Source organism: Tupaia chinensis, unplaced genomic scaffold (genome assembly GCF_000334495.1).
Source record: "Tupaia chinensis unplaced genomic scaffold, TupChi_1.0 Scaffold000354_1, whole genome shotgun sequence".
Lineage (NCBI taxonomy): Eukaryota > Metazoa > Chordata > Mammalia > Scandentia > Tupaiidae > Tupaia > Tupaia belangeri.
Window position 1 is genome coordinate 5,402,055 of NW_006159849.1, and position 12,916 is coordinate 5,414,970.

The 12,916-nt window shown below is 44.7% G+C and overlaps 1 protein-coding gene across 1 annotated transcript in view; it reads right to left on the minus strand.

Annotated features, from left to right (window-relative positions):
* DMRT1 (doublesex and mab-3 related transcription factor 1) overlaps positions 1 to 12,916 on the minus strand; it is a 94,868-nt gene that overhangs the window by 65,819 nt on the left and 16,133 nt on the right. Inside the window, exons 2-3 of the mRNA XM_006152506.1 lie at positions 9,471 to 9,566; positions 9,137 to 9,415 (exon numbers count right to left, since the gene is read on the minus strand). Coding sequence (XP_006152568.1) covers positions 9,137 to 9,415; positions 9,471 to 9,566 — 375 coding nt within the window. The remainder of the gene's footprint in view (positions 1 to 9,136; positions 9,416 to 9,470; positions 9,567 to 12,916) is intronic.

Consider the following 12,916-nt stretch of genomic DNA (forward strand, 5'->3'; position numbering starts at 1 on the left):
CCACAGTTCGAGTCCCGGACCTGGTGGCTTGCTTTCTCACTCTCTCTCTCTGTCTCTCTCACCAAAGTAAAATAAATAAGCAAATAAAATAAAGTTAAAAAATTCTTTTAAAAAAAAAAAAACAAGATGTAAAAATGACATGATTACACCTTTGTCCCTGTTTCTCAATCTACTACGAACCTCCCTCCCAGGAGCTCATGCACCTCGAGGGCCATGTCCTTAGGGCCACTGCTAGCGCAAGGAGGAGAGTGGACAGCAACCTGTCAGGGCATAAGCCACAGGAGATGCACTCTTATAGGGCACGTTGCTTTAGTTTGCTAGAGGGCACATATGCTTGCCGAAGAGACAGAGAAAGAGAGGAAAAGTGAGAAATCACCCACCCCCAGAGGTGACAGCCACATGCAATCCCTTCTCCTCCTCCCTCCTCTCGGGATTTTGGGCACGCATCCACTCGTGGCTGGTGTGATCTTCAGGCCGCCAACTACAGGACTCAAATCACTCAGTCTGCCATGCGGAATCCAGCAACCATAACCTCCATGCTACTTGCTGGCCTGAGTTTTGCTTTGTTTTGTTATAATGATAAAACCCACTAAAAGTCAATATGCCTTTAACTATCATCATGCACTGGTAATTCTAAACAGTGATGATCAAGTGTACCTCAGGCCCCACCTCTTGGCATGCTGCCACACATGGCCCATCTTTCCACAAGGAGTCACAGCTCCTGGGAAACCTCCAGCCTGTTCAGAGCGGATATTAGAGAGTTAAGTGTGTTCTCTCAATTCTCCTTTCTCAACCCTCTCCTGTGAGCACCACGGGAAGGTCAACCGCAGGGCCAGGCACAGCGTAAGCATGTGATGAGAATGACCAAAGGGCGCATGAAGGAGTTTCTCTCACACCCTCTGCAACTCAGTGCAGCTTTCATAACTCCATTCTCTTTATTTTTGTCGTATTTCTACAAGGTATTTTAAGAAACAGCACAAGCCTATCACTGATGTACATCCCTTTCATTTTCCTCTGTATTCAAATAATGAGAAACACCGAACAGACCATAGAAAATGGTCTCTTAAGAAATCCGAGAATCGGGAACCAGCAGTTAGCGTAATGGCTATGTCGCTGGACTCCCACGTAGTTGACCGTGGTTCGCGTCCCAGACCCGGTAGCTTAAAACTCACGCCGGGCGCATGTGCGTGCGTGCCCAAGATCCCGAGAGGAGAATGGAGGAGAAGGGATTGCGGCGTGGCCATCCCCCTGGGGGGGTGATTTCTCGCTTTCTGTCTCTATGTCTCTCTCTGTCTGTCTGGCGAGTGCATGCCCTATAGCGAAACCCCTCTCCAAAAAAAAAAAAAGAAAGAAAGAAATCAGAGAATCAGTTCTCTATGTACCGAAACATTCTGAAGTGTAATTCTTTCTTTTTTTTTTTTAATCATCATATTCACATCCACTTAACAGGAGAAAAGGAAGATGCAGGACAAACAGAAGACAAGATGTTGGCCACCAGCCCAACCAATTCGAAATAGAAAGCTTTCAAAACCAGTGATCTAGGGACCAGCAGTTAGCATAATAGCTATGTTGCTGGACTCCCATGTAGTCGACTGTGGTTCGTGTCCTGGACCCGGTGACTTAAAACTCACGCCGGGTGCATGAGTGTGTGTGCCCAAGATCCCAAGAGGAGAACAGAGAAGGGATTGCAGTGTGGCCATCCCCCGGGGGGATGATTTCTCGCTTTCTGTCTCTCTCTCTCTGTCTGGCGAGTGCACGTGCCACATAGCAAAAACCTCTCAAAAAAACCCAGTGATCTAATTATCTAATTTTCAAGCATATCACAGATTCCCCCAATGACTGTATCATTTACTAACCTGATGCTAGAGTCAGAGAACAGGTAACATAACCACCACATGACAGTCCAACAACCCTTCTTTCTGCTGCCAGTGCGACTGTGCAGTAGTCTCTGGAGTTTCCCATCGCCAGGTTTCCACCCCAGTCCAGATCGAACTGAACTAACGTAAGAATGGAAATGAAGCTTCAGGATTTATACGAGTCTCCCAAAGACTGCCTGAAATCCAAGGTTACACTCTCTGGAATCCCTGGGAAGTTACTGAACTGCTTCTCTGGGTTGAGATGCCCAAGGCCTGGCTCCTTCTCCTAGAAAGTCTCTGACTCAGGGCTGCCTATTCCCAGCACCCCAGATTCCCAGTGCCAGTTCACTTTCTTTTAAAACCTGCATTTTTAACCAAAATACTTCACAAACATGTCTCAACTGCACTCCTGCAGCCAAGGCATAGGGCTCAGTCCACCTCTCATCAGCTATCTATGCTCAAAATCCAGAATGCCCACTGCCACCTTCTCTAACGTTCAGCTCCAGGCAAAGAGCCACCAACTCTTACACTGTCCTGCTGCAGGAATAAAAGGGCAAGGCAGGAGGATGGCAACATCTAATTAAAAAAAAAAAAGTGTGAAAGCCATTAAGCTTTCATCATCTGTGAAAGGAAAGAGCAATTTCTTCAAGGAAAGGTGTGATAAACGTCAGATGATGGCTATCATGACCAATACTTGTCTTCAGCCAAAACAAGACAAAGTGGCACAATTCTTTGGTGAATATGACTTAAGAAGGTGACAGTTCAGAAACAGAAAGTCAGGCCTGCACAGTCTGTAAAGCTTTGCAGGATCCCAGGATGTTCCCAGGATCCACTGCTGCTCCTTCCAGGGCTGCCTGGCAAAAGGAAGCTTTCTCCGTAGAGGAGGAATAATGTGTCCTAAAGACCCAAGAGAACTGGGCTTATTATTCCTCCTTAAAGAAATGAACCTCATGAAGAATTAGGTTTCAGAAGGGAACCATCTGGGCATGGCTAAGAGTTGACAGGCCAATTAAGAGAAAGTTCATAGCAGAGACAAGCAACCCTACAACTCGGAGAGGCTGCCACCTTCAACATCCCTGGCTGCAAGCTTCCTATGACTTATCCTGATTTTCCAGTTTCTTTAAAAACAGAAGATTTGAGGTTGGCAGGTGGTGTGGTGGTTAAGGTGCCAGACTCCCACATGGCTGAGTGGGAGTTCAAGTCCCAAACCTAGTGGCTTGCTTTATTTTCTCTCTCTCTCTTTCTCTGTCTCTCTCTGGTGAACACATGTGCCCTATAGCAAATTAAAATAATATAATAATAAATAAAAGTAAAACAAATACTTCTTTAAAAAACAAAACAAACAAAACCCCACAAGAGCCTTCAAGGCTGGTCTATTGGCCTGGCAGGCTGTCAAGTCCTCCCTGCGTCCCAGTTGGCAGGATCTACTTGGGTTCCATGTGAGAGAGTCTCATGAGATGTGGGATGAGCAGAAGGGTACTCACAGCACTGCCATGGAAGGAAGGAAAAGCACCATGCAGGCAAGAGAGTTATGTTACCACAGTCGCATACTGAAGGCAGTGTACTGACGTCCCCAGAGACCTCTGCTGCTGTCAGGGGACCACAACTACTGATGCAGCAGTTTCCAGAGAAAAGAAAAAGAAAGGAGGCATTGGGGAAAATAAGTGCCTTCATATTATATTGCTCAGCGGAAAGCATTCACACACACAAAAATCAATCTTATTAAAAAAAAGGATAGGAAGGGTCTAATTTCAATACACAAAAACCAATCTTATTTAAAAAAAGGATAGGAAGGGTCTAATTTCAATAAAAACAGTTTTTTTTAACTAAATAATTTAGTTTTAAGAAAAACTTACTTGTCTTTATTTTTCTCATTTCTGTATAAACCAGCCCTGGTCGTGACATGTAAAACAGTGATGCGCTAGATACAGCCCCAGTGAAGTAAAGAACAAGACAATGCCACCTCCACCCACTACTGCTATCGAGGCTGAATACTACACCGAGGCCAGGAGTCAGAACCACAGGTACTTAGAGGGAAGAGAGATGTTTGTGTGTTTCTATGAAAAAACTGCCTACCTAGAAACTCCAAAATAAGCAACTGTATTACCAGGGGCCAGCCAGGTGACATGGTGGTTAAGGCAGCTGCATCTCACACGGCTGATTGCACAGATCAATTTCCAGACCCAGGTGCACGTGTACGCATGCCTAAAATCTCAAGAGGAGACCAGAGGAGAAGAGATTGTGCTGTGGCCATCCCCCAGGGGGATGCTTTCAAACAAATGTACCACAACAAAATGCATGTAGAAGGAATCCTTTCAGTCACTGTAGACCCTCTGTAATAAACCAAGTTTGGGGGGGGGGGTTCAGACCCTGGCGCAGCACTAGAAACACTACAGTCTGTGAGGCTGACCTCCATGGGGAGGTTCTGTGTCTGCGTCCGAAGACCTTCCTGGGTATACTGGGGATGTGAGTGCCCATGCCCTGGGGCTTGCTAACAATAGGGGAGAATCGTGTCATCAATACCCTGTTGGAAATTCTCTCTCTCTCTCTCTCTCTCTCTCTCTCTCTCAAGGAATAAAACAATAAACTTTAGGGCCAGCAAATGGCATAGCGTTGACCTTGCCAGACTCCCACATGGCCAACTGTGGCTCAAGTCCTGAACCTGGTGGCTTCAAACTTACACCTGGCATTTGTGTGTGCATGCCCCAAATCCCAGGAGAATGAAGGAGGAGGGACTGTGGCATAGCCATCCCCCTGGGGGGTGATTTCTCACTTTCCTTCCTCCCTCTCTCTCTCTCTTTCTCTGTCCCCAGTGAGCACACAAACCCTAAGGCAAAAACCTCTCATAAAATAATAACAAACTTTAAAAAAAAAAAAAAAGAAACCAAATTTTGGTGGTTAGTTTTAATCAATTAGGGCAAATAGCGTACCCACTTTTAATTCCCTTTCCTAAGAAAATAAATTGCTTTTTAAAAGTCTTAAACAGAATATATCCTCATAAATTCCTCTGTCTGCCTGCAAACTTTGTCAGTTTTTCTTTCCAGGGGAAAAAGCCAGTTAGTGTCAGCTGATCAACAGAAAATGGCTAACAATTTGCTCTAGAGAGGCCTGGGCCAGTTTACCTGCTGCTGGCTGGGCCATAGGCTGGGCAGCCAGCCTGGTGCATCTGCAGTTGCAATGAGAGAGCACCTGACCAAGGCAAGAGGCTCAAGCCGGGTCCTCTGGTAAGTCACTTCAATCTTCTTAGCCTAAGACTACCCAGAGATTTGAGGTGACCAGATGCACATTATCCTGAGGTGATAGTGGCCAGGGGCCAGCACAAAACTGCTCTGAAGTCTCTTACTTCATCTTTAAATTGAAGCCTTTGGTCCACCATACAGTTTTTTTTTTTTTTTAAACTTAAGAATATTTAAAAATAATGGTCATTAATTTTAACTATCTCCTGAAAATGGGACTCAGGTTTAAACCTTGACTTCACACCCCCACTCTCCGGTGCTGGGCCCATCTATGAAACCATCAGGGCACAGCTGTGGAGTGGGCTGTGGTCCCAGCAACACCAGCACATGCACCAAAAAGGCCCTTCTTTTATTAATTTGTTTATTTATTTCTTTGTTGGTTTATTTTTGGACTTACTTTTTCTTTTTTAATTTTATGAGAGGGCACATGCACTCACTGGAGGGGAGGGTGAGAAACCACATCTACTCCTAATAAGGAGCAGTCACATGGCAATCCCTTCTCCTCCATCTCCCCCTCCTTTCAGGATTTTGGGCACACATGAGCCCTGAGTATTTCTCAAGCTTCCAGGTCCAAGACTCGAACCCTGCATTCGGCCACATGGGATCCAGTCACCTTAACCATGGCTAGCTGGGAAAGGCCCCGCCCTCCCATTTTTTTTAATCATTCTTTTAGTTAATAGGTCATCCCGATTCTGAGCCACACCAAAAGAAATAAAGGTGATGAAGGGGAGCAGCAATGTGAAAATAAGGGCTCCAGCACTGCTCAGGACAGGTTTAAGAGCATCAGTGGGCAGGCCTGTGGGCAGTCAAAGGCAGTGGCTTTCCCAAGTGCCCTGCCTGGTCCCCTGGCCCCCAGCAGGCAGAAGGCCCAGGGGTGTCCACACAGGGCACTTATCTATGCTCCAAGGCCCAGGTGCCAGGATATGGTTTCCTTCTCAGGACTACGAAGGCCCTCTCCAACCTCACTCCTTTTCTCTGTGGTAACAGCCTCCCCCTGATCCAAGACTTTCTTTTCACAACTTTTGTCTGTTCTGCACACAGTAGGTCCTCAATGCCTGTTTATTTAATATATGAATGCACTCCACACCAAGATGCATTAATTATCAGTGGGCAATCACATTACAAGCCACTTCAGAGACCCAAATAACCACCAAGAAAAATGAAATCCCTAATGTGACCACACCCCAACCGTGGCTGAAATGCAAGTCTAGACACCTGGGGGCAAAAGCTTTGGAAAAGAAATCGAGAGTGTGCCTGCCATGGGGACTGAAAGGAGATGCTACGTATGGTTCCCGTATTTATTTCTGCTCACTTGATATGCACCTCTCCCTTGTCAACCTGGTACAACATGTTTATTTAAGAGATAATGTTGCCGTGGAGGAGTGCACAAGGCAATAAACAGCTTTTGCAGGCAATTAAATGCAGAAGTGAAATTGAGCTGCTGGTCAGCGGAACCAGCCATTCATCGTGAGTTTGTTCCAGTGTCACAAATGTTATTCCTGTTTCACAACAGGACAGGAATCTATGATTGGGCCACAAATCTCTACAGGCTGGAGGCAGACCAAAAGCGATTACAGCAGCTCTTGGTGTGCAAGGTATTCACACAGAAGAGCCTCGGGATTCTGGAATGCTGATACAGGAGAATGCTTTCTTTCTTTCTTTTCTTTTTTTTAAGAGGTTTTGAATGTAATAGGCGCCTAGTAATGATTTATTTGAGTCTTGCAGATTTGAGGATTTTGTAGAAGACTTGGGAAAAGGCTAAACTCTAAATAAAAAGTCTACAGGAGCCAGCAGGTGGCATACTGGTTAAGGTGCTGGATTCCCACATGGCCAACCATGGTTCTAGTTCCAAATCTGGGACTCGAGCTTATTTTCTCATTTCTCATTTTCTCTCTCCCTTCTCTGGGAAGTACATGTGTCCTGTAGAAAATTTAAAAATAGTAATAAATAAAATCTTTTAAGAAGTCTATGGGTTCTTTTTGCAAATAATCCAGTACTCTTCCTACTCATTCTTAAGAATTCTAACTTAAACCTCTTATGCTGTTGGTGGAAATGTAAATTAGTACAACCTCTGTGGAAAACAATATGGAAGTTCCTCAAAAACCTACAAATAGAACTACCATATGACCCAGTAATCTTACTTCTTGGTATCTACCAAAAGGGTAGAAAAACACTTGTTAGAAACACATTTGCAGAAAACATGGAAATAACCTAAGTGTCCAAAAACTGATGAGTGGGTTGAAAAACTGTGGTATACATATACTATGGACTGTTACTCAGCTATAAGAAACCTTATCATTTGATGTGAAGTGGATGAATATAGACAACTTAATGAGTGAAATGAGCCAGACTTTGAGAGAGACGCACTGTATATCCCCACTTAGTACTGTATATCTGCACTCTAAGGCAGAAAAGGAAAGATACAAAGGTATGATAGTAGAGAGGAGAAGTGTAGATACCAGAGACTGTAAGGGAGGGGAGTGGGTGGTAGAGGATGATCATGAGGCATAAAAGGAAGAAACATTTAACAGACTAAAAAAAAAAAGTCTAGCTTAAAAACTTATGATGACCTCCACTAGACTCCATTAGAGTCAGCCTTTCCTGGGAACCATAAAGGAGTTGTTGGTGGGAAAACATTCACACTGCTCCCCCGACACACACTGATACTCAAAGTGGCTAGGGAAGAGGGACAAACTTCTCAAAGGAGGCTTCTGTCCTGTGAAGTTAGAAGAGTCAGCTCTCAGCAACTGAGTCAAGAAAGCAGATGGAGGAGAGGAGACCTGGCTCAGCTTTGGGCCCTTAAAAGCATACCATATTGTTGTCTGAATCAATAGACCTGCTCATCAAGAGCTGTGGGGATGGGCAAATCCCCTCTCTCTGGACCTAGGTTTTCTCTGCAGCAAGATGGGGTACACTAGAACACTAAGATCCTTTTACCTCTGGTCATCACTGTACTTATTTTCCTGTCATTTTTCAAAATAATGGATAATGTGTCTATGTCAGTGCATTCATATATGTGTGTGTATTTAGGTCTTCCGTGAGAGAAACATGGGTCTTCACGCTGCAATCTGCCTCCAATCTCAGCCAGCCTAGATCACGGGCACACGTGCCCATGTGTTTAGGAAGGCTTAGGACACGAACCAGAGACCCTTCCATGTGGGTCTAGTTGCCTTATCACTGCACCACCATCTGCCCCTGCCCTTCTTATATTTTTAATGAAAGAGTTTATTTTTAATAGAAATACACATACACACACACACACACAAATACACACACACACACACACACACACACACACACACACACTTTCTTTTTTTTTAGTTTGCCACAGGGCAATCTGCATTGTTTTTGGTGCCTCGCATCTGCTAATACACTGCATGATAGAAACATTACAACCGATCAAGCAGAGCAGTTCTACTTTAATGCTCCTGCTCTGATCAGCCAAGATGTTTCATTTTAGTCCTAAAGTTCTTGCCTGCACACTATTCTAAAAATACTCAGAGGATCAAAGACTGATCTCCATCCCCAGCTAAAAATGCACTCAAGTTATAGCCTAGCACAGCAATAACCTAATTCCTTTCCTTAGTTCACCTCATGCAAACACGCAGATTAAAACACTCTTCTTTCTCAGGGTACAGAGTCATCACGAATGACTGCCACTCAGAAGGCTGTACCCGCGTCCTCTGAGCCCCTCAACAAGAGCAGTGCACAAGGCAGGAGGAGCGAGGGCCTCATGTAGTAAGCAACTTGCGACTCTCGCCAACTTGTTCTAAGATGCAGTGAGAACATGAAAAAAGTAAAATATGAGAAAGAAAATAAACACATTCATTTATGTCGTAAAAATAATTCTTTGTAGTCAACCTCTAGGGTTAAATGGCATTAATGGCAGAGTAAAAAGGTCTTTGACAGGTTTTGCATTCTCTGCCTGCATATGCATGTTAGACTGGGCACGTGCACATGTGCATATGTGAACACACGTCTCTCTCTCTCTGTGTTCGTGTATGCGGTTTTCACATATTCAGTTCACACTGTGTAATGCCATACCTGCCACTGGTTTCCTGTCTGACCAGGCACATAAGGTGCTGGGAGGCTCCGAAGGCTGTTCTTCACGGGGGATCCCCCGAGAGGACTTCCCACCTCCCCGGAAGAGGAATCAGCAGCCAATGCCATGGAGTACTGCGGGTAGTTGTACAGATTGTTGTAGTAAGGAAACAGAGACGGCTGGTAGAAGCTGCTGTAATAGGTGGAGTCAGAAACTAGCTCAGGTGTGTTCTCCACGTGCCCTCTGCTGGTGACAGCAGGAATGGATGACCATACGTCCCTCTAAAAAGGAAAAACAGAAAAAGACAACATGGGATTAATGTGGGGGTCCACAAACCTTTACTTCTAAATCGTGGTGATACAGGCCTTCCTTCTTAAGACATGCAGAGCAAGGTCCTTGAATCTTCAGGGGCCAAAGTGTCTGAAGCTTCTCCTGTAGGCAAAATACAGAAGGACGTCTAAGCCTGGCTTCACTATGGTGGCATGGTTCAAAGACTCCTGCTGATTATTTTCACTGAGAATACCAAACCTATTTTAGAGGTCATTTTAATGACATAAGGCCTGCAACGTAACTTTCACCCAGCAATCCCTATCCTGATGTCAAGAACACGGAGATCAAATCCAATTAATCTGTTTACACATTTTTACAATAAAATTAATTGTATTGTGGGCTAGCCCTGTGACCTAGTGGTTATGGAAACCAAATACCACATAGCCAACCACATGGTTTGAATCCCAGCCCAAGCACCTTAAAAAAACAAACAAACAAAAAACACTAGGCACATGTAATGTATGCCCCAAATCCTGAAAGGATGGCAGAATGGAGGAGAGGGGACTGTGCTACGACTACATCTCATTGTGGGTGCTTACCCGCCACCCCTCGCCAACACATGTGCTCTCTGGAAAAAAATTTTAAAGTGATAATCGTACTTCTTGGCATAGCAGTTAAGGCCCTGGACTCCCACATGGCCAACCACAGTTCGAGTCCAGGACCCAGTGGCTTGAAACATACCAGGCATGTGCGCATGCATGACCAAAATCCTGAACAGAAAATGGAGAAGGGATTGCGGCGTGGTCATCTCCCCTGAGGGGTAACTTCTCACTCTCTGTCTTGCTAGTGAGTGCACGTGCCCTAATAGCAAAAATCTCTCTCGGAAAAAAAAAAATGTACTTCTCTTTAAATAAAGTATACACATTTCCCAGTACCATAACTATGACAGCCACATAGACATGCCAGCAGGTCAAAGTGAAAGGTTAAGAGTTTAAGCACACACAGTTTCCTTAATTTCCTACCCCGGCCAATACTGTACCCTCCAACAACCTGGACAATGGCAGTGGACCAGGGCAGACATACTTTTCTAACAAGTCAGTTGGGTTTTAGGTGGACCACTCAGTCACTGTTGCAACATGGCTGTGTCACAGTAAAACTTTATTCACAAAAAGCAGCAATAGAGCAATTTGGCTGAAGGTTGTTGTTTGCCAAGCTCTGGCCTTGACCTTAAACTGTTTGTCGAGTCCAATAAACAACTGAATAAACTTCTATGTCATCTATCAATTGACGTTTATTTTTAAATATTCTAAGGGAGCCAGACCCCATATGACCAACCTCAATTCAAATCCTGACCTTGGCAGCTTGAAAAACATGCTGGGCACATGGGCATGCATGTCCAAAATCCTGATAAGAAGGAGAAATGGAGGAAAACGATTGTGGCAGATTGTGGTGTGACCATGCCCCATAAGGAGTGCTCCCCTGCCTTCACCCCATCTCTTTCTGGCACAAGCAACTTCTGGCCATTAAAAAATAAAATGTTCCAGGGGCCAGCAGGTGGCATAGTCCTTAAGGTGCTGCTGGACACCCACATGGTTAACCACAGTTCAAGTCTCAGCAGCTTGAAACACACTGGGCATGTGTGCACGCGTGCCCAAAATCCCAAGAGGAGAATGGAAGAGAGGGGACTGTGGTGTAGCCCTCCCCCCGAGGGGTGATTCTTGCTTTCTGTCTCTCTGGGAAGCACACACACCTTATAGCAAAAAATCTCTTAAACAAACAAACAAACAACTCTATGATATAATCCATCCTGAAAGGGTCGCAAGGTAACAGGCTGTGCTACCCTCCAACTCTGCATAGTGTAGGGAGAAAAGTATGTTGGGATTACAAATGACGATGCTACCCGTTATCATAAAAGAATACCCATCACCTTCTACAGAAATCAGAAAAAAGAGATGACCTACAGCACAGAAAGGAATTAAGGGGCTTTCATGGAAAAACTGGATCTGAACTGGATATTAAAGATCAGCTGCAAGGGGTATGACGGTTAAGGTGCTGAACTCCCACGTGACCAACTGCAGTTTAAGTACCACACCCGGTGGCTGGAAATCACCCCCGGCACATGTTTGTGTGTGCCCCAAATCCCAGGAGAGTGGAGAAAGGACTGCAGGACGGCCATCCCCACTGGGGAAGGGAGTGATTTCTCACCTTCCCCCTCTCTCTCTCCAGTGAGGACATGCACCCTTTGGCAAAAACCTAAATAGGGCCTTCAGGGCCTTGTTAGTTTTTTTGCCAGTTTTGACATAATGGAAGGAACAGAAGCCAGACTGCAAGAGAGCAAGAAGCAAGCAAGTAACAAGGAGACAGAAGAGATGAATTCAGCGCATGGCCAAAAGGTTCTAAGACCCAGCAAGAAGGCACCCTGCCTCCCAGCTCACTGCTGTACACCTGTGCCTGGCAAACTACGAGAAGCAGCATGGTGAATATGTGCCATACAGATCAATGAATAATGGTTTTCCAAGTAGCTTGGCATCAAAATTAATGTGACTTTAAAACAGAAACTCTAGAGAGCTTTACAATCTTGTTATTTCATTCTGAAAGCACAGAGAAGGTTTATGTGTCCCTCGGCAGGAACAAAGGCTAGTGGAGAGAAACTCCGGGAACACATGGTCCAAAGAAGGCACTCAGAGACTGTACACTGGCTGGAAGTGAGGAAGGAGAAAGAGAAAGCGTGCAAGGGAGGGCGAAACTAAAAGTGGAAGGTGAGATTTATTCCTAACAAAATATGTTTCCAAAGCCTCATTTTAAAGTCAGCACTGGAGTCTCTTTTACTAAAAGGTACCAAATGCACCCAGCTTGGGCTTCCGCAAATGCACTGCCCAGGTACTTTTTTATTCCATTTCTTTGCTTTCTTCTCTTCCCAGTTTACAAAATGAACTAATCCCAACTCAGCACCTACAGCAGGTGCATGTCCACTCTCTCCTCCTAAACTTCTCCACTGGTCACATATAAAAAAAAAAGACTAATTTGGTGGCATAAACAGGTGGGTTTTGGCATCTAATTTGTTTCTTTATTGTTTATTTGATTAAAAAAGCAATACGAACTTCTCAAAAATGATCAATTATATTGACATCTAAATCAGAAAAAGAATAAGACAAGCCTACCACCCAGTCGTAAGCATTAGTGGTTCATTCCTATACAATTTCACCAACATTTAGGAAGGCTTTTATATTCAAACTCTTGTCCCTGAGTGGGAAAGAAAACAAATACCCTTTAGGATCTACCCTTTAAAACCAAAGTTCTTAATAAAGAAAACAAAATACAGGGCCAGCTGGTGGCATGGTGGTTAAGGCAGCTGGATCCCACATGTCTGACCACACAGTTCGAGTCCCAAACCCAGCAGCTTGAAAAACAATGCCAGGTGCGCGTGTGTATGCCCAAAATCCCCAAAGGAGAACAAAGAAGGGATTTCATCATGGTCATCAGTCCAGGGGGGTGAGGTGCTTTCTCGCTTT